Source organism: Piliocolobus tephrosceles, chromosome 9 (assembly GCF_002776525.5).
Source record: "Piliocolobus tephrosceles isolate RC106 chromosome 9, ASM277652v3, whole genome shotgun sequence".
NCBI lineage: Eukaryota > Metazoa > Chordata > Mammalia > Primates > Cercopithecidae > Piliocolobus > Piliocolobus tephrosceles.
The window spans coordinates 67848150-67868917 of NC_045442.1; the positions used below are offsets into that span (position 1 = coordinate 67848150).

Below are 20768 nucleotides of genomic sequence, written 5' to 3' on the forward strand. Positions count from 1 at the left end.
GATTCTCCTGCCTCAGCCTCCTGAGTAGCTGCGACTACGGATGCGCACCACCACGCCCGGCTAATTTTTTGTATTTTTAGTAGAGACGGGATTTCACCGTGTTAGCCACAATAGTCTCGATCTCCTGACCTTGTGATCCACACGCCTCGGCCTCCCAAAGTGCTGGGTTTACAGGCATGAGCCACCACGCCCAGCAGACCACAGAACTTTTAAAAGTTGACCTTACCTATACCCCATGGTATCAGAGTTCCTGGGGAAACCCTTTCTGTTTCAGACTGGGGGCTCTGACTCTGTAGCACAAATTTGCCATCTTTTCTCATAAACATGATGACTCTGACTCATACTCAGTAGAACCCAAGATGTTTGATGTTTTCCACATTGCTGAGTGGGTTTGTGCTTAACCAAATTTGTAGTGTTTTTCCTTCAGTCATGCCCTGACCACAAACATCTGCTTTGATGTTACACTCTGAGTCACTGACCAAATGCTGGAAAACCCTCCAACGTTAGGAAACTGGGCCTGGCACAGTCTGCAGACTTTCTGATAGAGCCTTCTAGAAGCATTGTTTCTAGGGAGGAGTAGGAGAAAGAATATAGGCATTGGCATTAAAGGCCATGGGTTCAAATCTCGGTGTGACCACTTACAAGTCTTATGACTCTTTCACCTCTATCTTCAGTTTACTAATCAATGAGATCTAACGTTTGTTGAGCATTTGTGATGTGCTGGACACTGTGCTAAACTACGTAGGCTTATTACCTGCTTTTATCGTCACATCAGCCCTATAAGATAAGAATTACCTCTCCCTTTTTTATGGTTAAAGAAATAAAAGCCCAGAGAGGGTAGATAACTTGCCCACGGTCACACAGCTAGTGAAAAGTAATGCTGAGATTTAAACCCTGGTCCTAGACACTGCAATATCTGCCCCTTTCAAAAAGATCAGATCTCCCATGGCATCTTAAAACTGAAAACGTCCTGGGAATCTCCAAATTCCCTGAATCACCAGACTCTGAACCCCATCCCTCAGAACCCCTTGGAGAGTAAGGGGATGCTGGGGGTGCTGGACTGCACACCCCGTCATCTGCTTCAGCCAGGGCAGCTAGCTCTGTTTTTGGCTTTCTATACTGGAGCTCTGTGTGAAATTTTGTCTGATAAAAGAATCTGCTACGGAAACAAAGCCATTTGAAAAACCACTGCCATAGAAAAGCTCCCTCTTTTTTAAACAGGGGAGAACTCTGAGGCCCAGAGAAGTGAAGTGACTGGCCCAGGGTCACAGCTGTCTTCTCAGCCCCTCGCTCTTCAGGCGTTGGAGCAGGGCCTGGGCTGAGGGGGGGCTCTGCAGCCCCTAGGGGACCCCTCAAGGTCGGTCATCGGGGCTGGTTCTGCCAGCTGGTGGCCAGTTTCTATGAAGATAACTGTGTCTGAGGCTGGCTCCCTGAACCTCGTCCGACCACATCTATTTCTGGGCTGCAGAGTCCTGACGGAGCACAATTTGATTCATAAATTACCCGGCTCAAGGTGTGTGTGATGGGTTCTCCTTCCACAGATTTGAAAGTCATTCACTATGGAACTTGCAGCACTTGGGAAGGGAGGGTGGGGGCAGCCGTGGCACTGTTGGGATTAGCGTTCATGGAGGAAAGGTGGCAGGGAAGATGGAGAGGACTCGGAGAATCAGTGAGAGCCACTCTGTGCCAGCTCTGTTCTCCCAGCAGCCCCAAGAGGCACAGTCTGTCAGTGTCCCTATTTGGCAAGTGAGGAAACTGAAGCTCAAAGGCGAAGTCACTTACCCAAGGCCATGTAGCTAGAAATATTGGAGCTAGGATTTGAACTCAGTACCATCTGAGGCCCACACTGCTTCCACATGATCTCAGTGATGTGAGACAAAGGACTGAACAGATGGCAGTTGGAGCGGGAGGCTGAACCCTGGGCAGTAGGATCTGAAGGGAAGGTTCAGGGGCACCAAGCCTCTTTGTCCCACAAACTTCAGGGTGCACCTGTCACTGCCATTGCACCCCACCCTGCCCTGCTCTGCCAGTCTTTCCTGCTTAACGTCATCCAGTCTGTGACACTGCACAGCTCCACCTGCCCCAGGCACCCAGTTCACCATCTTTGATGCATCCTGACATGGGCTCAGGACTTTACAGTTTGTAAAGCATCTTCAGATTCCTTATCTCACTGAACCTCTAAACAGCCCTGTGAGCCGGGGAGGTATTCTCACCTCCAAAGAGGAAACTGAATCTCAGAATGTCCACAAGCCCAAAATGATGAAACCAGTCTTTTAAATTCACACCCACTCCTTTATGAACTCTCCAGTTGGCTTCTTCATACATGTGCCTTGTCCTTCCCCGAAGGTGACCAGTCTTCCCCATTAGACGGTGGGCTCCCTGGGGTTATGACCCTCACCATGCCTGGCATGGACAGGCCCAGTGGTACATAAGTGGTCTCTGGTGTCCCCACTTCCCAAGAAGCTCCATCCCTGGGCCCGTCTTTCCCATGTCCCGTTGCTGGATTGGAGCCAGAGGAGGGGGTGACAACATGACCGGGATGATAGATAGCGTGTGCCCCCTCCTCCTGCCATGAGCCTTCTTCTCCTTGGGCATCTGATCACCATCCTTTTTGTTTTCTTAAGTGTCTCCCCCACTCCTTCCCCCTTCGCCCTCCCTCCCCAGGACAAGGCCTTTCAGATCATCAAATATCAAATGCTGCTTAGGCATAGACTGAGATGGCTTTATCGGGGTTGTAAATCTCCCTGCGCCCTGACCTCTCTTGAGTGCCAAGCCTTGGGTGAGTTATATGGGCCCTGCCCAGTGACAGGCAGAACAGACAGCCCTCTGGGAGGCACAGGCTGGGGGACCTGGGGCACCGTGGCTCCCACTCTTGGCCCAAGGAGAGACCCCAGTTGAGGGGAAGCACGGGTGTTTGGGCCCACCTGCCCCAGGCCCCAGAGGTAACCAGGTGCCAAGCAGGCAGCAGCAGGGGGCTCCTTTTCCTAATCTCCTTTTCCTCACCTTGCTCTCCTCCTGGCCAGACTCTGGGCTCCAGGGCTGAGGGAGCACCAGTCCCACACAGGAGAGACAAGGCCCATGGCAGCCATGAGGGCTATGTGAGACCCAAAAGACCCAGGTTCTAGTCCCAGCATGGTCACTCAGTAACCATGTGTCCTTGGACATGTCACTTCATCTGACAGTGCCTCAGTTTCCTCATCTGATAAATGGGTAGCAGTACTGGCTTCACAGGGTATTTTGAGGATCCAGTGAGACTGTGTGTGTGAACAAACATGTAAAGCGCTTGGTTGACAGGCAGAAGCACGCATCTTCCCCATCTCTCAGGGGCAGGCAGCCGTGTGGACTAAGCCTGTAGTCTCTAGAGGCAGACAATCTCTCTGTGCCTCTGTTTTATCACCCGTAAAATGGGAATAACAATACTAATGGGAGGCCAGGCATGGTGGCTCATGCCTGTAATCTAAGCAACATGGGAGGCTGAGGCAGGAGGATCCCTTGAGCCCAGAAGTTTGAAAGTGCAATGAGCTGATTGTGCCACTGCACTGCAGGCTGGGTGACAGAGTGATACTCTGTCTCTAAAAATACAAAAAATTTTTTAAAAAATTGTAAAAGCTCAGAGTGGAGTAATAACGATGATGCTCTTACAGAGGGAGGCCTTGAGGAGTAACTGATGAACGCACATGAAGTACTGAGCACCTTGCCTGCCACGCAGCGGGTCCACAAGAAATGTCAGCCCTTGTCATTGTCCCTTTTCTCACTACCATCACCCAGTCCATGCCCTCGTCACCAGCAGGCTTTCCTGCCTCCAGCCCCACTGCTTTAGGAGCTCTTCAAAGCCAAACAAAAATCCAAACTGCTTCCTCCTCTGGGCATCAGCCTCTCCCGACGGCCTCCTGTGAACTCTCTGCTCCTCCTGCTGGCTCCCCACCTGGGAAGCCGTGGTCCCACCTCCACCCTTTTGCTCAGGCCAGTCTCCCCAGCAGGAGTGCCCTCTTCCTCCATACTGACCCCAGCACTGCCCTCCCAGGCCCAGCTGAAGGAGTTGCTCCTCCTCCAGCCTCCTGCGGAATCTTCTGGGGCCTGGCAAGCTGCCCTCAGCAGGACGGGGCCCCTTTTTGGCATAGGTCCTGTTTCCTCATCGAGACTAGATGCCGCTTAGAAGCAGAGGCCTTACCTTTCCAGTGCCTCGCACTCCTCTGTGAGCAGACTCCTTCCTTCATCCCGGCTCATGTGTCAAGACCAAGGCGGGAAAGGCCGCTGCCCTCAGGGAGATTAAATCCGATGAATTGCTGTTAGTAATGGTGGTAACCCAGGGAGAGGAAGAATTACGCATTAAAATGAGTCAGTTCACAAAGCAGCCTGCATCTAGCACCAAGCTGGAACAGAGAGACACACACCATCAAACGCTGGGGTTTTCTTTCTTTCTTTTTTCTTTTTTTTTTTTTTTTTGGTGCAGTAAAATATAAATGACATAAAATTTACCGTTTTAAAGTGTGCAATTCCGCGGCATTAATTACATTCACAGTGCTGTGCAGCTGTCACCACTAGGAAGTTGTAGAACTTTGGGGATTATTTTTAAAGGAACTTGTATTGACCTTTATTTAAAAAAAGAAAGACAACAAATGTAATGCAGATCAATCAAAAGAGAAAGTTGAAATGACTGGAGCAATGGTTTTTCATTGGGGCGATTTTGCCTCTCAGGAGACATTTGGCAATGTCTGGAAATGCCTTTGGTTGTCACATCTCAGGGAAAGTGCTACCAGCACCTAGTGAGTAGAGGCCAGGGGTGCTGCTGAACAACTCACAATGCACAGGACTGCCTCCCACAACAAAGAATTATCCAGCCCCAAATGCCACAGTGCTGAGTCTGAAAACCTGTGTCCTAGCGCTATCACTCAGATAATCTGTGTTCACATTTTGCTAACATTTCATTCCTTTTTTCTATGCACACATTTTTTAAGCCAAAAAGATTATCTTATGGAACTGTGCTGATCACTGTCCCTTTTTTTAAACACGTCATAAACACATCTATTTTTTCAAGTTACAAGCATCTCTTCTGCAACGTTTTAGTGGCTTGCTGCATTTCATATCATAACTTATTTAACGAATCCCCTATTGTTGGACATCTAGGTTATCTCCAGTTTTTCTTACTAAACAGCACTATGGTGAACATCCTGGTGGCTGCATTTATGGACACATCCATGATTATTCCCTCTGAAGAAATTCTCTCCATGGCAGTGTAAAGGTTTTTCAGGAAATAGTTCTCATTTCAGCCATAGTCCCTGGTGATATCTTTCTGGTCCCCATCAAAACATCCTCAGAGGACCAGGGGCCGCCTCTCTGAGGCTTTCCACTTTACAGGGAGCCATGCACAGAGGATTGCTGTGGGTAGAAGAGTGTGGCTTGACCCTTAGCAAACTGGCATGATAGATTTCACTATCTTTGGCCGCTCGAGTTAATGCTTCATAAATTGGAGCCAGTTATTAGCAAATTAATCAGGGTCCAGTGTGTAGCCTTATTAGGAAAGGTATCATTTGTTGGTTTCAGTGAGCTTGATAAAAACTGTTGTTGTGCAAAATGCCTGTAAGACAAGCAGACTGCAGTTCACACCTACTTGAGGGACTGGAAGGTTTTCTTGCCCTGACTGGACGGTAATAACTGTAATTAACTGAGACGGCTCAGCTCAAACAAACATATCACTATGGCTGCATCAGGAGGGTACTACAGCCCCAACTGGAATTGCTAATTGGCTGATCCCTCCTCATGGGCCCTAGTGCAGCTGTGGTGCCTTTATGCTGTATGACATTAGGAGTCACCCCAGTATCACTCTGCTCCGTAGCCTTTTGGACCAGCCTCAGAGTGGCCCTCAGACAGTCCTGCTGTGGCCCATTCATCCATTCAGAAAACATTGATTGATCACCTGCTAGGCATCTGCTGGGCACTTGGGGAAACCAGTCCTGCCCTCCTGGGGCTTACATTCCAGTAGGGAGAAACAGACAATAAGGAACACATAAACAGATGGAAAAGAGGTTCAGAAAGTAGAAGTGCTTTGAAATAAATAAAAGAGGATAGTGGAGAGAGAGTGACGGGGTGAGGGTGGGAAGGTAGGGGTAACTGGAAAGGAATCCGAGGAATGACATTTGAGTGGAGGCCTGAATGCACACAGAGCGGATCTGCAGGAAGAGGCTCCAGTCAGCTTGGGAAGCTTTGGGGAGGGGCAGTCTTGCCCCACCCCGCCTGACCCAGAATCCTTATGCAGCAGCAGACTCTCGGCTGGTCCCCTCTCCTGTTTGAAAGCCGAGGTAACCCACACCGCTGGTTGCCATATGTTGATCGAGGTGCTGTTGAATGCAGCCCAGCCCAGATGCCAACCAGGATGCAGGCCCCTTTTGTCATCAGGCAGCTAAGTAACAATTTTTAATTCATAAGATGTCTTGCTCAAAGCCCATATCTCATGCTGGCTCCCAGTTTTCATTATACAGTGATACAACTGTATACCAGTCAAAATGATATGGCTCCACTGGAGAGTGATGGGCCTGCAGGCCAGCCTGCGCCAGGGGCCCAGGGGCTTAGGCTGCCCACATGCAACTGCTTAATGGGCTACACGTGGCAGGGGAGACAGGAAGGGCCAGGGGCCTCTGAATGGGACATGAACTATTTAGCTTCCTGGAAGCTGAGTTTAATTCCTTGCTCTACCTCTCACTGCCTGAATGATCAAGTGCAGGTTATTTTTAACCTCTCTGTGCCTCAGTTTCCTCCTCTGTGAGATGGGGATAGTGTTCTGTCTCAGGGGTTTTGTGAGACTGAATGAGACATGCATACAAAACACTTTGCACAGTGCCCCGCACAAGGCAAGAACTCAGAACTCAGTCCATGCTGGCCATTGTGGGATGTGCCCCTCACAACTGGATGAGAGGGGCCACAGCTGGGACCAGCTTGCTCTGATTCTACTATTCCAAAAACAGGCGTGGCCAGGTGTAGTGGCTCATACCTGTAATCCCAGCACTTTGGGAGGCCGAGGTCAGAGGATTGCTTGAGCCCAGGGGTTCAAGACCAGCCTGGGCAACATGGTGAAATCCTGTCTCTACAAAAAGTACAAAAATTAGCTGAGCGCAGTGGTGTGCACCTGCAGTCCCAGCTACTAGGGAGGCTGAGGTGAGAGGATCACTTGGGCTGGAGAGGTTAAGGCTACAGTGAACTGTGATCAAGCCACTACACTCCAGCCTGGGTAACAGAACAAGACTCTGTCTCAAAACAAAAGGAAAGAAAGAAAAGAAAAGAAGAAAAGGAAAAGGCATGGCAGGAAAGAAGAAACCAAAGTGTCCACCTACTACGTGTCAGGTACCGCAATAAGTGCCTTACGTACATGATCTCACCTGATGCTCACACAGCCTGGTGAGGTGGGAGCTGTTATCCACACTTTACAGATGGGGAATTTGGCCCAAAGGAACGAGTGGTTTGCAGCAGGTCTCACAACTGGTAAGTGGTGGAGCTGTTGTTGGAACCTAGGTCTTTTTCATGTCCTGCAAGTTCATGCTCAGTAGGCGGTCTTCACCAGGGTGTTGACGTAATAGACTCCAGGCACAGACCATTACTAGAAGAGGGACCATGGGAAGGAATGGAAGCAAATGCCAGTTCTGCTCCCTTCCCCGGGTAAGGTCCCTGATGCTGGACCTGGGCAGGACCAGGTGACCAAGTCAGAGGCCACGGTGGGGATGAGGGCCACACAGGTCAATCTCATCCAGCCTCCCGCCTCCATTCAGACACTGCCATTTAAAGAGATGGCTGCTTATGCCCAGCTCCTAAGATCCCGAGCTCCTCATAAGCCATGGCTTTTTCTTCTCTTCCCTCCCCTGCAGCCCCAATACAGGACTAGGCCCCAAGTATGCCGCTGCCTCTTACATACTGGTTGACCCTTTGGAATTGCTGCAGAGGGAGGAAGAGAAACTTCAGGCCATCCAACAAATGTATAATGAGCGCTGTTCTGGGGACTGCCAGACATAGCAGCATGAGACCCCGGCCCTTATCCTCAAGGCCACGCTGGTCTCCAGGGATGAGAATTAAAGAGGCCCCACCACACGGGGCAGCTGCCTCATGAGTTCTGAGCCCAGCACTCAAGGGCTCAGAGGAGCCAGAGGTGGCAGAGCCTCCAGACGCGACATGCGGGTGGGCTTCCTATAGCAGGTGATACTGGACCTTCAGAAAGGGCAGTTCCCAGGCTGAACGGGAAGCCTTGGGTTTTCTTTTAACTCTGAGTGCAGGAGAGCAGAGGCAGGACGCAGGGGCTGTTAGCCCAGCGGAGCAGACAAAGCAATTGAAAGTCATCAGCCTGTGTTCCCGCACGCACCAGCAGCCACTCACTAAACTGCTTTTCACCCAGACCCAGCTCCGCTGTGGGTCAAGATGCTGCCGATGAGATAACAAGGGGACAAGATGTGGGAATGATGAGATTTGGCAGCGGGCAGGAGGGGCGATGCTGCAGGTGGAGCAGGGGATGTGAAGTGGGGTAGCCTTCCAACCTGGAAGAAGAAAGAGGTAGGGGGATGAGCCTAAGCTCCACCTGCCCCACATGGCTCAAAGAGAGCTGGCCCACCCACACACACATCGGACCTTCTACCCCTGCTGCAGCCCCTCCCAGTCCACTTCCCTCTCCCTCTCCCTCTCCCACTTCCTTTGACCAGCTGGAAAACAGCAGAAGCCCTTTGCTTGACTCTGTGGCGCCCTCTAGCTGCCACTCAGCCTCTTGCCTTGTTTTTTACACCAAACTCTGGGCAGCAGCACCTGAGCACCTGCACTCACTGTCCCCACATCCCTGCCCCACCGTCCCTCAGTATCTTAAAGCCTGACTCTGGGGACATCTGAAGACCCAGTCCGTGGCCTTTGCCAGACCTTCCCCTTCCTGAACTCTCTGCTCTATCTGACCCTGCTGACCATCAGGGAAGGACTGCCTCCTTCCCTAACTCCAGGCACCCGGCACTAGGCTGGTTTCCCATCTACCTCTCTGGCCATTGCCTCTCTGTCTCCTTCACTGCCTTCTAGATATTCCTGCTTATACTCGTCCAATTATACATCTGCCATAAAGGCCAGCCTCGCCTGGTGCTCTTTTCCCCAGTGTCTGACAAACATCGCCAGCCCATTGTGCTGACAGCTCTTGTCTCTAGCCTTACCTTCCCCCACCAGTCCCCATGGTAGGTCACCTCCCCAGCTACCTGGAAGACATCACAACATGGAGAGTCTGCTGCTGTGTAAAACTCAACCATGAAGGAATTTAGAACTTTCCAGAATGTGTAAGGACTCCCTTGTGTGTGTGTGTGTGTGTGTGTGTGTGTGTGTGTGTGTGTGTGTGATGGAGTCTTGCTCTGTCACCCAGGCTGGAGTGAACAATGGCATGATCTTGGTTCACTGCAACCTCTGCCGCCTGGGTTAAAACAATTCTCCTGCCTCAGCCTCCCGAGTGCTTGGATTATAGGCACCTGCCACCACAACTGGCTAATTTTTGTATTTGTAGTAGAGATGGGGTTTCACTGTGTTGGCCACACTGTTCTTGAACTCCTGACCTCAAGTAATGCGTCCACCTCGGCCTCCCAATGTGCCGGGATTACAGGTATGAGCCACGGTGTCCAGCCCTAGGACTCCCTCTTGAGGAAGAAGTCACTTTGTTGACACTCCACTCTATGAAGGATGATGATTTCTTATTTAGCTCATCCTGTTTCCTTGCCCCATAGCACAGGGCCGGGCACAGAATGTGCACAAATGTGTGGAAAGTGAATGCTTGCAGGTAGAAAAAGAGAAATGTAAATCCAAGTCCAAGCCAGTCACTTGCTGGCCATGTGACCTTAGGCAAGTTATTGAACATCTCTGAGCCTGCTTCCTCACACAAAAGATGGGATATCTTCTTATAAGGTGGTTGCAATGAATAGGTGATGTGATTGTGCAAACAGCTTAGCTCAGTGCCTGGTACATGGTGTTTGATAAGAAGTGGCTACTACTTTTTAATAAATAGGAGAATGAAGGCTGCAATCCCCACCCCTGTCCAGCAGCCTTTCACACATGATTCATTCCTCCCAGCCTCTCTCTTGCAAATCTGAAAAGGTCTTGATTCCTGGAGCTCCTAGAGGAGGTGGTTGCCCCCAGGAAAACCAACAGGGCCAGTAATGACCTGCTTTTTTCTTTTGTGATCACTTTGAATCACCAGTTCCCAGAATCCTTACAGTGGTAGAAGTGCAGACCCCACCCCACCCCCAAAACCCCTCCCCTACCAGATACACCCCCACCCTAGAACTCAGGACAGCACCTGTCCGCCCAGGGGAAGCAGCTGCCCTTCTGTTCAGCAGTGGGGCTGAACAGATGAAAGGCGTCCCTGGTGAGTGCCCCCAGCCCCCCAGGCCCCCATGGGACTTGGATGAAGAATGTCTGGGAGACCAGAAGGCGGACACGGAGGTATCAGTTTCCAGGAGAGCAGAGAAACTTGCATGTGTGGCTGCCAAGCCCACAGCGCCTATGGAGGGGAGGATGTGGAAGTGGGGGAAGAAGGGAGGGCAGCGAGGCAGGGAAGTCAGTTCCCCTCTGCACCCACCATTCTGAATGAGCAGGGAGCAGAGGCCAGAGCTCTGGGTTCAGGGTCCTGTGGGCCTGAGGGTTTTGTTCTCAGCCTCAGGTCAGGGCAGCCTGTAAACACTAGCCCTCTGTGGCGAGGCTATCCTGGTAAAAGTGTAGGGTTGGCTCAGTGTCACTGTGGGGAAAACAGCTGTAGGCACAGGCTGCTGGGGTGGTGGGGAGAGACCACGGTGGTACCATCTTGGTAAAGCACAGGCAGCCAACATTTGTTTGGAGCTTCCTATGTCCCCAGCACTGTATTAACTTATTTAATCCTTAAAGTGACAGCCTGTGGTGTGGTCTATTATTACCCCCATTTTACAGACCAAGAAACTGAGGCCCACATATAAGTCACTTGATCAAGGTCACACAGCCATTGACTAGCAGAACCATGATTTGAACCCATGCAGTCTGTCTCCATAGGGTGTAATCTTAACCATTTCTGTTTTCCAAATTGCTTCTCTTCAGGGGCCTTAGCTCAGCAAGTACTTACACTTTCAATTGTGTGGTTATATCATGAATGTCTGTCTTCACAGACAATTCATGTGAGACTGAAGGCATGAAGCTTGCCTGCTTTTCCTTACTGATTCTCCAACACCTTGCACACAGTAGGTGCTCGATATGAACTTGAAGGAATGCATGAATAAAAAAATCAATGAATCTTTGAATGAGACATGCCCTCGGCCTTTCTAGCTTAGGGCGCAGGGCTCATCTCCTGCCCCTGCTCAAGCCTAGCAGCATCCCAGCGAGCGCCAGCGTTGCTATGGTGACAGTAAGAGCATCTTACCGAGCATCTCACTGAGTCAGTCCTCACTCAGGTGGCCTTGTCGGCTCCCTAGGTATGGCTCTTTCTGGGTGTTGATCTGGGGAGTTAGTCAGTGGTGCTTGGCAGGAAGTGGGAAGGTGTACTCCATGCAAACAGATGTGTGAAAAAGAAGTGTGTGTGTGTGTGTGTGTGTGTGTGTGTGTGTGTGTGTGTCTTCAGTTTGGTTGAGTGTGGACCGTGTAGGGGGTACTTGCCTGCAGGTTGGTTGGAGAAGGTTGCCTAAGTTGGGGTATGGGGTGTCTTATGTCCTGGGGACAGATGCTGGGTTTGGGGTGGACAGTGTGGACGTGAATGGGGCTTAGAAGCTGAGTGAAGAAATACAAGTGAGTGTTCCAGGGTTGAAACCCCTATTTTTCAAACCAAAAGCGAAAGCACATCATTCAACAAGGGGCTTCAGGTTTGTGAATGATTTGTAAGAAAAATCTCACAAAGATAAAAATTGAATCACATTTAGTTAAACATTTGATAGCTTCCTTTATTGAAAAAAGTATATTTATATGAAAATCTGGAATGCCAGGATGCTGTCTGTGGGGGCTGGGGAGGGGACCCCTGCCTGTGAGCATGTTGGGGCAAGGGTGGGAGGCCGGAGGCGCTGAGGTCTTGCCTCAGGGCAGCCCTTCAGCTCAGCCTTCGGGGCTCAGAGGATCTCGGCCCCTACAGGGCCCTGCACTGCCTCTGCTTCATCCAACCTCAGCACTGATCACCCTGGACTGTGAGTACCTGGTTGAGCACTGTGGCCCCGATTAAAATGTATCAAATATATATATACATATATATTTTTATGTATATATATATATATATAACATATAATATATATTTTTTGAGACAGAGTCTTGCTCTGTCACCCAGGCTGGAGTGCAGTGGCGTGATCTTGGCTCACTGCAACCTTTGCCTCCCAGCTTCAAGCGATTCTCATGCCTCAGCCTCCTGAGTAGCTGGAATTACAGACATGCGCCACCACACCCAGCTAATTTTTGTATTTTTAGTAGAGATGTTGGCCAGGCTGGTCTTGAACTCCTGACCTCAAGTGATCTGCCCGCCTCCACCTCCCAAAGTGCTGTGATTACAGGTGTGAGCCACCGCGCCCTGCCTGTATGCTCATTAGAGAAGTACGATAACTGTTTGTTGAATGAATGAACAGATGAAAGCACACATATTGTTTCTCTCGCAGCAAAATTCCCAGCTAAAGGAACTCCCTTCTATCACACATTTGTATGCCTCCTTACAATCCTGTCCCCACAACTCCCCACTATGCAAACACAGACATACAAAACCCAGCAGGAAGGCACCTAGGTCTCTCTATGGCTGGGAAAGGAAGCCTTAGGCAAGGGGATAGCTACAGCAACACCCTCTCCTGGGCTGGCCCCATGTTAGAGATTCTGAAGCCATAGACTGATAGACTGAGTTCTAAACAGGCCCCACTGTCTGCATCTTCTCCCTGGCCTTGCCAAGCCCATGCAGTAGGCTGGGAGGACAGGTGAGAGCGGCCACTAGCCACCAACCTGGGTAGAAGTAAGCTGCCGTGCTGACTAGCACAGGCAGGTGACTCAGCATGGGTTGACTGAGAACAGCTTTTGTCCCGAAGTCTAAAGTTAGAAGAGGAAATTGCCCCCACCCTTGACTTTTTCCCTAGTTAATCCAAGAGATACTATGAGCCTCTGGTACATGCAGATCCCTTTAGAGATGGGGAAGGGGAAGACCTGGAAGCTACAGCTGCTTCCATGGTGATTTTGGTGTTCACCTGCGGGTGTTGAAGGTTTGGGTATTAATTCTTGGGTATTAATGGAATCAGTGCCCATCCGTCGTCCTCCCCAGTCCTGCTCGTTCTCCAGGAACCACCTCAAACAGTAACAACGACAACACTTATTTTGTGCCAGGAATGGTCCCAAAGCAATATATCTATACTTTCACACTTATTTTATCCTCATAACCCTATGAGGCAGATGCCATTATTATCTGTATTTCACGAGTGAGGAAACCAGGGCACAGAGGGGTTAGGTAAGTTGCCCAAGGTCACACAGCCAGTCAGTGTTCCAGGGAATTAATGACATCTCCTCTACGGAGTTTTCCTTCTTTGAGATTTCCCATCTGTAAACAGCCTCTCCCTGCTGTGAACTCAGAGATTCTGATTCTGGTGAGTACCAGAGATCACTTACTAGGCTGCAAATGCTTTGGCGTCAGAATTCTGGCAACCTGATATCTGCATGCCCAACAACGCCCAGCTCAGGGCCTGCTATAGGAAAGCCTACCCCAGAGACTGCTGGGTGGGTGAATGAATGGGAGTGAGTGAGTATGTGAATGAGCCAACAAACAGGTTCATGAAGAGAGAGCCAAATGGAATTGGGATTTTCCCAGGTGAATTCACAGGCCGGTGGGAAGGGCATACGGGCAAGGCAGCAGCCCATGCAGGACTAGCCCAGGTGGGGAACATGCCTGCCACTGTGTGCCCAGCATTGGCCAGGTACCTTAAGGGACAGTCATGAAAGATCCTCATCTTCAGAGGGCCGGGAAGGGAGATCCAATTAACACCCAAGAAGCAACTGGGGAACAGTTAGTTACAAAACAGTGACTACTGCCTGTGGAGACTGGAAGGGGCCAGTTAAAGAAGTCAGGACTGCCTTTCTGGAGGAGGAGGAGGAGAAGAGGCTGGCACTGAGCTAGGCAGAGGGTGAGGACAAGAGAGAAAGACAGACGCTAAAAGATGAGGAGGCAGGAAAGAGCATAGTGATCTGGAGAAACACAAGGATGCCAGTGTGAGTTCTGCGGACAGGAAGCAGAAATTGAAGGTGACAGAGGGAGAGGGGTGGGTTTACAGAGACATAGGTTTGAGGCAAGTGTGGCTCATAGATAATTTTTGCTAGGACTTTAAATACATATCTTAAATTTTAATAAATACTTAACATAGTACTTATTTTTAAATTATGTCTTTAATTTACATTTGTTGTAAAAGGAAACTTTACATCACTGTCATAAATTGAAAAAGAATAGAATAGAATAGAATAGAATAGAATAGAATAGAACCATAAGAATAAGCACAAGAGAAATAAAACCAGGTTACTGCATCCTAGCTGGTGTCCACTCTCTTTGGAAGGCTCTGAGCCTGAAGCCTGCTCTCTCTTTGTTAAAAAAGAAATCAAGCGAGTCTAGAGAAGTGTTAAAGTGTAGTAGCACCAAACCAAGACTTTCTCCATAGCTGGGTCAGAGAGACCAGAAGGAGACTGGAAAGGCCATGCTGTTCTCCTTCTGGGACCCAGTGCTGCCTGCCGGCTGCTCCATGGACTCCGGGGCTCTTTCTATTACTCTTGAACCAGCATTCATTTCAGTAACTGATGAGTCTTTAATGCCCAGAGAGGAGCCCTGGCCCCAGCTCCATGCCCCCCCGCCCTGTGCCCGGTCACACCTGAATGCTTCTCTCTCTTGCAGGGAATACCAACAGCATCTTTGCCCTGGACTACATCAGTGGAGCACTGACCTTGAATGGCCTGCTGGACCGGGAGAACCCCCTGTACAGCCACGGCTTCATCCTGACTGTGAAGGTGAGAACTACGTGGGCACCTCTACCCCAGGTAGAGGGGATGCCCCCGCTCAGATACCAGCCTCCAGCGGTGTCCGAGGGCTCCTGCCCCTGGTGGTGGCTCCAGAAGCACATCGCTTCCGTGCTCTCACCCTGCACTGCCTCCCGGGGCTGTGCCCAGGGCCCCATTAGGAAGGCACCCAAATTATGAAGTTGTAGGTGTGCTGGGCGTGCCGCATCCATTATCAACAACCACATAGGATGGAACTTGTATGCCCTCTCAGTGGGAGGCACACAATAGGTGCTCATCCTGTGGTCCTTCCTTACTTTTGTCCCAGCATTCTAAGTTCTTTGTTGCAGCCACCTAGAATTCTGGAACTTGCCCCGTTTCTGGGGTTCTGTCCCACTGCCATGTGCCACAGCTTCCTGGGTTAAGAAACAGCAATGCAGCAGGGAGGAAAGGAGGTGCTGGGGTCCCCACCCCAGAATGTGAGGCAGAGCTACAGTCCTACACCCCCTGCAGCTGCCTGCCACTCATGGTCGGTTTTAATTCAAATCAGTGACTTGCAGAGCCATTCCCTGAGAAACCCATTTAGGGGTATGGATCCTGTCTGAGCCACAGGGGCTCTTCCCAGCCCAGGCCATCAGCCATCGATTGAGAGAAATGGGTGGCCCAAAGACTGAGGCCAGGGGCTCTGGGAAGGAGGCCCTTCCATTGCCATGGGGAGGACGGTGCAGCCCAGCCTGGCCCTTAATTGCTGTCCTTGACCTTGAGAGGCTCTGCTGTTCAGGTGTGGGTTAGCCATGGGAGGGTGTGCTCACACCACTGTCCTTCCCTCCCATCTGCTCCCCTCCCATGGAGGTGAGGTGGTAGGTCCACCAGAGAGAGCTGCCCCCTGGTCCCAGCACCCCACTGTGGGACTTGAACTCTTTCTGTCTTTATATAAAATGTGGGGGTGTGTTCTCACACTTAGCTGTGAACCCGAATCCCCTGGGAAGCTATTGAAAGGTATCTGTTCCTGTGTCTCTTACCCAGAGAGATTCAGATTCAGAAGGTTGAAGTCAGAACTGGGAATGGGCACTTTTGGGCCCATGGCTCTGGCCCACAGACCGGACACCCAGTTATCTGAGTCAGTCCATCTATGCTGACCCTCAGTGCCGAGCCCAGGGTTCAGGCCATAGCAGATGCTCGGTTGTCTTGATTAACCACCAGCACAAACATTCTTGGTCTCAGTTTCACCATCTGCCAAAGAGGATGAAGACTTCCCCCTTGTCCCTCGATGAACCCCCAGATCTATCTTGTCCTCACCCCATCTCATCCATCTGCTGTCAGTCTTAGGCTCCTACTACCTGAGCTAGAAATCTACTCTGGCTGTGAATCCTTGTACAAGTTACTTAATCTCTCTGAGCCTCAGTTTCCTGATCACTAAAATGGGGATGCTAATGATAAAATCTTCCTCCTGGAGTTGGGGTGAGGATTAGATGGGATCATTCACATTGAAGCACAGTGGCTGGTGCTGAGAAAGTCCTTGCTAAGCAAGAGCTGTTGCTGTGATTAGCTGCCTTCACCCCGGGGTGACTGGTCTCTGTCCGCAGGGCACAGAGCTGAACGATGACCGCACCCCATCTGACGCTACAGTCACCACGACCTTCAATATCCTGGTTATTGACATCAATGACAACGCCCCAGAGTTCAACAGCTCCGAGTACAGCGTGGCCATCACTGAGCTGGCACAGGTCGGCTTTGCCCTTCCACTCTTCATCCAGGTGGTGGACAAGGATGAGGTGAGTCCCTGGGCACATGGCCCATGCAGACCCACCACCCATCTGGACCCACCACCCATCCAGACCCACCCCCCTGCCTGGGCTGTCCAGGTCCTCAGCTATAAAATAGAAACAAACATTGCAGCACCCCACTCCTGGTAGCTTCTGAAGATAAATAAGGCTGAAAAAAAAAATCACTAGTCTCTACTTTTGGATTACCCCCTACACCCTGGAAAAAACATGTGAGCACATGTTTCCATATGTGTGGTTATTATTTAGAAGTTACATACATGATCATCATACTAATCTAGTAGAGACATTGTAAAGCATGCACAAAAATGCAATTTTAAAAGGTGGAAATAAGGCCAGGTGCAGTGGCTCACGCCTGTAATCCCAGCACTTTGGGAGGCCGGCAGATCAGGAGGTCAGAAGTTCGAGACCAGCCTGGCCAACATGGCGAAACCCCGTCTCTACTAAAAATACAAAAATTAGCCGGGCGTGGTGGCGGGCACCTGTAATCCCATCTATGTGAGAGGCTGAGGCAGGAGAATTGCTTGAACCTGGGAGGTGGAGGTTGCAGGAGCTGAGATAGCACCATTGTACTCCAGCCCTGGCAACAAGAGCAAGACTCCATCTCAAAAAAAAAAAAAAAAAAAAAAAAAGTAGAAATAAACCATATATGTATTTTCACATACCTGATGGATCATCTGCTGCCCTCTCTGGGATGCCTGTACCCATTTTTGCTCCTGTTCAAATAATGACCTTAGCAGAAACTCTAATTCCTGTTTTTGGTGTAATAATGACCCCGAATTTTCCATGTGAAGAGCGAAAGGACCTAAGTGCTTTGGAGGGGATCCCACACCATAAGAAGACCCCTGCATCACCGGGGATCTGCCCTGGCTGGGCCCAGTCTTAAAAGGAAGTAAGGGAGAGCTGCAGAGGAGGAGGGAGGAGGCTCAGGTTGGGGGCAGCCCCCTGCACTGCTCCTGCCACATCACAGGGGCAGGGGTGGGGAGGGGCAGAGCGGCCAGGCCTCTATGAGTTGGGGCCAGGTCTCCATCCCTTCAGGACTCTCTCAGCCTGCCTCCTCCCCTGCCCTCACCCCTGCCTTGTCTTGTGCCCCATCTCCCTGCCTGTCAGCAGCTGCCATGCTAATAGGACTTCTATTTATTACTGCTGCTCCTCCTGGCCCACTCTGCTCAGGAATTCCATTAGGTTTTCCAGCCTGAGGTGCTTCTCTTCAATTACTCTTTGCGTGGGTCTGCTGTGGTGGCCTTGCTCCAGGCTGGTCTTCCTCCACCGCCCTCGGAGGAGCCGTCTCTACTCTGGCTGCTTAGCAAGCGGCCCTCCCTGTTGACCCAGGAGCCCCTCTGCCCACGGCTCTTGCCCACTTCCGTCAGCTCCTCTCAACCAGACACGGTCCCCCCAAGGACTCAGGGCACGTGGGCAAGTCAGTCCCACCATGCGCATGTGTGTGTGTTCAGGTGTGTGCGCACACGTGTGTGTGTGTGTGTGTGTGTGTGTATGTGTGGGTCTCCACCTCCTGCTAAGACATTCCATACCTATCTGTCCGAGGTAACTAAAGTATGTATTGATCACCTACTGTTTACAAGGAGCTATATTTAACCTCTTGGGGAGCCAAGTGTAACCCATGGTCCTTGTCCCAAGGAGTCAACAGTGTGTTGATACAAATACAGTATGTACATTTAAAACATATTTTAAAGCCAGGCACAGTGGCTCACACCTGTAGTCCCAGCACTTTGGGACGCCGAGGCAGGTGGATCGCTTGAGGCCAGGAGTTCAAGACCAGCCTGGGCAACGTGGTGAAACTCCATCTCTACTAAAAATACAAAAATTAGCCAGGCATGATGGTGTGCTCCTGTAATCCCAGCTACTCAGGAGGCTGAGGCATGACAATTGCTTGCACCTGGGAGGCAGAGTTTGCAATGAGTAGAGATCGCACCACTGCACTCCATCCTAGGTGACTCTGTCTCAAAAAAAAACCCCAAAAAACATATTTTTTAATGTAGCAGTTTTAACAGGTGGAAAAAGCAGGTATTAAAACAAGTTCTAATATGTTCTCACACCCTGATGGATCACTTTGTATTCCCCTTTAGGGCAGGCACCTCCTTTTGGAGATGACTGTATGAATGAGATGCTCAGATGAAAGTCCCACCTGTGGTTTCAGGAGATCCATAATGCCCAAGAGAAGAGAAATATGGATACCAGCGTGGGGTCCAAGTCCAGTGACCACAGGCAGGGAGGAGTCAGCTGGAGAAGGGGCAGTAGGGGCTGGGAGGATCAGGAGAGGCTCTATGGTGAGAAGGGCCTAGGGCTGTACCCAGGGACACACAGGAAGGTCGGCTGGCCAGAGCAGGCCACAATCCAGGCAAGCAAGGACGTGTGCAGTGGGGAGGTAGGCCAGGACCCCAGCCAAGGAATTGAGGCTTGATCTTGGAGGCAACCCAGAAGGAAGGCAGCTTGTGTGGGGGCGGCACAAGCTCTGGAGTCAGATAGGGCCTGTGTTTCAGCCTGGCCTTGCCATGTACTAGCTGTGTGACCTCAGGGAAAGTAATGAGCCTCACTTTGTCCATTTGTTTAAAAAAGAATAGAAAAGAAAGAGAATGTATCCATCAGCTTATATTGTAGTAATGAGTTAGCCCCACATGAAGGTTGATTTCTCCTGCGGATGAGAGGCCAGCACAGGTGGGCAGGGAAAGCCCACCCGTGTAGTCGCCGACGGGCACAATCTGCAGGTCCCTTGGTCGTCCCTGCAGCACGGAAAAGGCAGCTGGAGGCCTAAGCACCAGCTCTTCTGTGCTTCCTCCCAGAAGTGGCTCTGTGACTTCTACCCAATGACTATTGGCCAAAACTAGTTATGTGCCTCCACCTCGCCACCAGCAGGCCAGGAAGCATGGGGAAGGTGCCAAGTAGTTGTCTCTGCCACAGAGGAGGAGGCATGTACAGGGCGCAGCACAGCACCTGTCTCACAAACGTTAGCCGTTGTCATCATTGAGGAGCTGTAGCTCCTGACCAGGACTGGGTCCAGCGAGCACTGCCAGCTGTAAGGCCGGAACCCCCCAGGCCTGCTCACCCCAACTGGTTGAGGGCAATGTAACCCTGACACCTCCGGTTTTATCTCAGGCTCCCTTTGCTAGAAGTGCTTTCTGAAATGTCTGCAGGAAAGCTCACGGGTATCTGGGTCCAACCCGCCTCTAATGACTGCCCCCCACCCAGGCTCAGCCATTGGCATACCCGCTGCCGCCAGGGCACCCAATGCCACCAGGGACCATTCCCTGCTCTCCATGGCTGTTTTCCCAAGGGAGCTGGTCGGTGTCTCTGACAGTGCAAGCCTGGCCTCCTCTTCTCCGGGGCACAGTGAGTTGCAGAGACAGAGCCAATGAGGAGAGGCAGCCCAGGAGCCCAGGCCACCCAACCCTGAGGTCACCTTGGCCATCTTCCAGCCTCCGGGTGAGGTGGCCCCCAAACCATCCCGCATGTGGCACCGGGCCCATTCCTCAATAAGAGGGAGGGATGAGTTGCTTTCGGCCCCAGCCCTGCTCCCGTGTGTCTCGAGTCCTTCTCTGGAGGAATCCAGAGCTGGCCAGGTGAATGCTGCAGAGGACCAGTCTCGGGTATAGGGAGGCCCCACCATGATGGAGGATTAGGCCCAGGCACCCCGTGGAGCATGTAACCACATTGTCAACAGGAGCAAAAGAAGGACTGCAAAAGCAGTTGAACATTGCCTGAGTGTCCAGAATCAGAAAAATCAGGGAACCACAAAGAGAAATCAGGCAACTGTTAGAGAAAAGATTTTTAGAAAGGTGTTGTTTCTTGCCGGTCCGTTTCTGAGGAAAAAATACATCTGTTGGGATTTGTGTCTGGGTTGAAGGTGACTCTGGATTTGCTTGGTGTGGCAGGAAAACGTGTTCATTGAGCAAATTCTCTGGAGGGAAGGGAGCCGGTGGAGCAGTCACAACCCTCTGTCCCAGGCTCTGTGGAGCCAAGTGACTCTCGCACTGCCCGTGATTAGTGTGAGGATCCCATTAAATCTAACTCCTGATTGCACAG

The 20768-nt window shown here is 50.9% G+C and overlaps 1 protein-coding gene across 1 annotated transcript in view; it reads left to right on the forward strand.

The window, feature by feature from the left end:
- Positions 1 to 20768, forward strand: part of LOC111537881 (cadherin-23-like) — a 252292-nt gene that overhangs the window by 206125 nt on the left and 25399 nt on the right. The window contains exons 10-11 of the mRNA XM_023205000.2: positions 14843 to 14955; positions 16530 to 16718. Of these exons, the coding sequence (XP_023060768.1) occupies positions 14843 to 14955; positions 16530 to 16718 (302 nt within the window). The remainder of the gene's footprint in view (positions 1 to 14842; positions 14956 to 16529; positions 16719 to 20768) is intronic.